The sequence below is a fragment of the Microtus ochrogaster genome, unplaced genomic scaffold (genome assembly GCF_000317375.1).
Source record: "Microtus ochrogaster isolate Prairie Vole_2 unplaced genomic scaffold, MicOch1.0 UNK173, whole genome shotgun sequence".
NCBI classification, from domain to species: domain Eukaryota; kingdom Metazoa; phylum Chordata; class Mammalia; order Rodentia; family Cricetidae; genus Microtus; species Microtus ochrogaster.
The window spans coordinates 220,019-223,080 of NW_004949271.1; the positions used below are offsets into that span (position 1 = coordinate 220,019).

The following is a 3,062-nucleotide window of genomic DNA, read 5'->3' on the forward strand; positions in this document are numbered from 1 at the left end:
ATCTCTAAAGACCCACTTAATTACCAGTACCAGGTCTTCCTAAAATTAAGTTTTTTGATTTCTGCGTATGTCTAAGGACCATGATTGTGCTCTACCATCTAATGTCTTTATATGAGCCTAGGAAGACCCAGCTACATAGATAGTATATAGTTCTACTGTTATTGCATCCTGGCTTCCTTTCAAGAATCAGCTGTTCACCTAACCAAAAAAAAATCCTTATCACATGTTGCTGACCTACCCACAGAATGGACAAATAAAGCAGAGATAATGCATGACCTAGGAAGGGAAAACCCACAGGTGTACTTGGAAAAGGGCAGTGGGGCACCTCCCCTCTGTATCTCCTTCTTCCTCCAGCACAGTATAAATGCCAGTTCTCCCCAGGCACTCACTACCTTCTGCCAAGATGAGTGCACTCCTGCTCCTGGCCCTTGTGGGAGCTGCTGGTGAGTTCCATGCCTTAACCCAGGTCCTTCCCTTTCTTCTCCTGGAGACCATCAACCAGTAACTAAAGATGCTTCTTGTACTTTCTGTACTCCAGTGTCCCCTGTCTTCCTAACGTAGCTCTGCATCTGTATTTTCTTGTTCCTTTGTAAGTTTCATCGTTCTTATCCCCTCTACTGTTGTTGACTATGGGATCCCAATGGCTACAAATGGAAGGCATATGGAGGTTCTATGAAATGAACCATAAGAACTCTGGTTTGGGTCCAACGATTTGGGGATAACTCAGCCACGAATATCTTTGCAGATAATATTCGTATTTGAAAGTTGAAAACCTAATTACACTGAGGATTAATGTATTAAAATTCTGCCCTTATGTGGCAGGAACATTAAATTTGTAGTAAGAAGGGGATTTCTGAAATATATGTATATATGAACTTAATATATATTATAATTTTATTATGTATTATTATTTATTAATAAATACTAAATGCAAAATTATATTAAAACTCATAAAAAGGCAATCAGGGTTAAAAATCAGTGATCTTGGTCAATAGCATTCTATCTTTATATCCTACATGGGACCTTAATATATATACTGAGCTGTAAAAACACTTAGATATATTGAGGTCTACATACCCAAGATATTTTCCAAGATAGTTTCAACTATCCTAATCCCCTTAGCTCTGTTAGACACAGGGTATCAAGGAATTATGAATAAGAGATCAAAGCAAGTAGTGAATCAGACAACAATCCCTGTGCTTAATCCTGCAGTCTGATGAGATCCTTTGCCCTGTTTCCTGTAATCCATCAGAACACTGTTACTTAAAGAGAATCTTTCTATTGTATTATGGACAGTGCTGTGTACTATGAACTATTAGAAGATACCATAGCCCTGCTGGATCCTTATGTTACTGTAATAAATAAGGATTTCTAATTAGCTTAAGGTTGAAACACGACTGAGGACTGTAGTTTCCAGTATCTTGATTGTCTTCTCTCTTCTTTTCTACTAAAGTTGCTTTCCCTGTCGACGACGATGATAAGATCGTTGGAGGATACACCTGCCAGAAGAATTCTGTCCCCTACCAGGTGTCTCTGAACTCTGGCTACCACTTCTGTGGAGGCTCCCTCATCAACAACCAATGGGTGGTGTCTGCAGCTCATTGTTACAAGACGTAAGTGATGGGCTGTGTCTCTACAGAACACATATGACATTTCAAAGGGAATGGGATTAGATAAGATATCAACTGAGGTGTTGAGATGAATGGAAGAGACAGAGAAGAGAGATTATTGACCTCAACGCTTTTCATGAATTTGTAGAGAATAAGGACAAAGAATATTAAGCCCATTACAACCCTGAACCATCCAAAGTCAGCCAGGGATAAAAAATAACAAAAGAAAGAAAAATTAATATTAGGGATAATAGAACTCTCATGAAGTCACTCACAGACTTCACATAGTTACACTGGGTCCTATATCAGGGAGATAAAAGGAGTTTTCTGAGTTTGGAGTATCAGCAAGCTTTTTTTGAATTATAAAGGAGATTTAATATATCCATTCTCATTCTGGAAGTGGACAGAACTTTCTTGATAGATAACAATTATTCATATTTTAACTATAACATCTAAGTGGATGTCAACAGCAACTGCATTTCTGTGATGCTACTACAGTTTTGCCATTAGTTGTTTTAATAATAGCCTCTATGATGACATAGCTTTATAAATTATGTTGCTCAGCAATATTTTGTTTGGTTTTTAAGCACAAGGTTTCTAAATGGGTGATTAGAGATTCGTACAATCATGGGGCAATATCTTCATTTTATACATGGCAGAGATTGAAGCCATGATTGGAGATAGTGGACATGGGCAGAGGGGGCACCTGAAGGAATAGAGAAGTGACAGCTGGAATTCAAATGTCATACTTGTCTCCTTGTCATCCATGATCTTAGGGCATGTTGAGAAGGCACAGTGACAGCTCAAGCCATGTGCTTAAACTGCCTATTAAAACTCATTTCATTATATAGAAATAACCAGGTATCATATTCATTAAAAGAGCGTTTCTTACCAGAAAATGCATCTGAGTCATTAATATTCTAATTCAGAAAGTTGAACAATAAACCCAGATGGACAAAATTCAAAGCAAGTTCTGAGCTGCTATAGTTTCACATTTCAAGCTATTCTTTTCTATTTATTTGTTTTTTATTGAGATAAGGTTTCTCTGTATAGCTCAGACTATCCTAGAACTCACACTCTAGTACAGGCTGGCCTTGGTCTCAGAGATCTTCATTTCTTTGTCCCTGAGTGAGGGAATAAAAGGCATGTGTATCTGTTGCTGATAATTAGACCATTTTATTGGATGGTTTGCATCCATTGGGGAACAGTAGGTTGGTGAGCAGTCTTCATCTGCTCATATTACTTCTCTTTAAAGTAGAAAGAAATTTGGGTCTCAAGATGGTACTTCCACATCACACCTTTACTACTTTGTTGAGGTTAAAGCAGGCCTCATCCCATCTTTAGACTACCCAGCTAAAAGAGTTACTTGACCTGGACTATCTGAGGTAATGGATAGGAATTTTCTGCCATGTCTTTTCTTTCCAACAGCCGCATCCAAGTGAGACTGGGAGA

At 38.2% G+C, this 3,062-nt stretch overlaps 1 protein-coding gene across 1 annotated transcript in view; it reads left to right on the forward strand.

Annotated features, from left to right (window-relative positions):
* The first annotated feature begins 403 nt into the window (after positions 1-403).
* Positions 404-3,062, forward strand: part of LOC101990324 (anionic trypsin-2-like) — a 30,328-nt gene continuing 27,669 nt past the window's right edge. Inside the window, exons 1-2 of the mRNA XM_005372083.1 lie at positions 404-443; positions 1,454-1,613. Of these exons, the coding sequence (XP_005372140.1) occupies positions 404-443; positions 1,454-1,613 (200 nt within the window). The remainder of the gene's footprint in view (positions 444-1,453; positions 1,614-3,062) is intronic.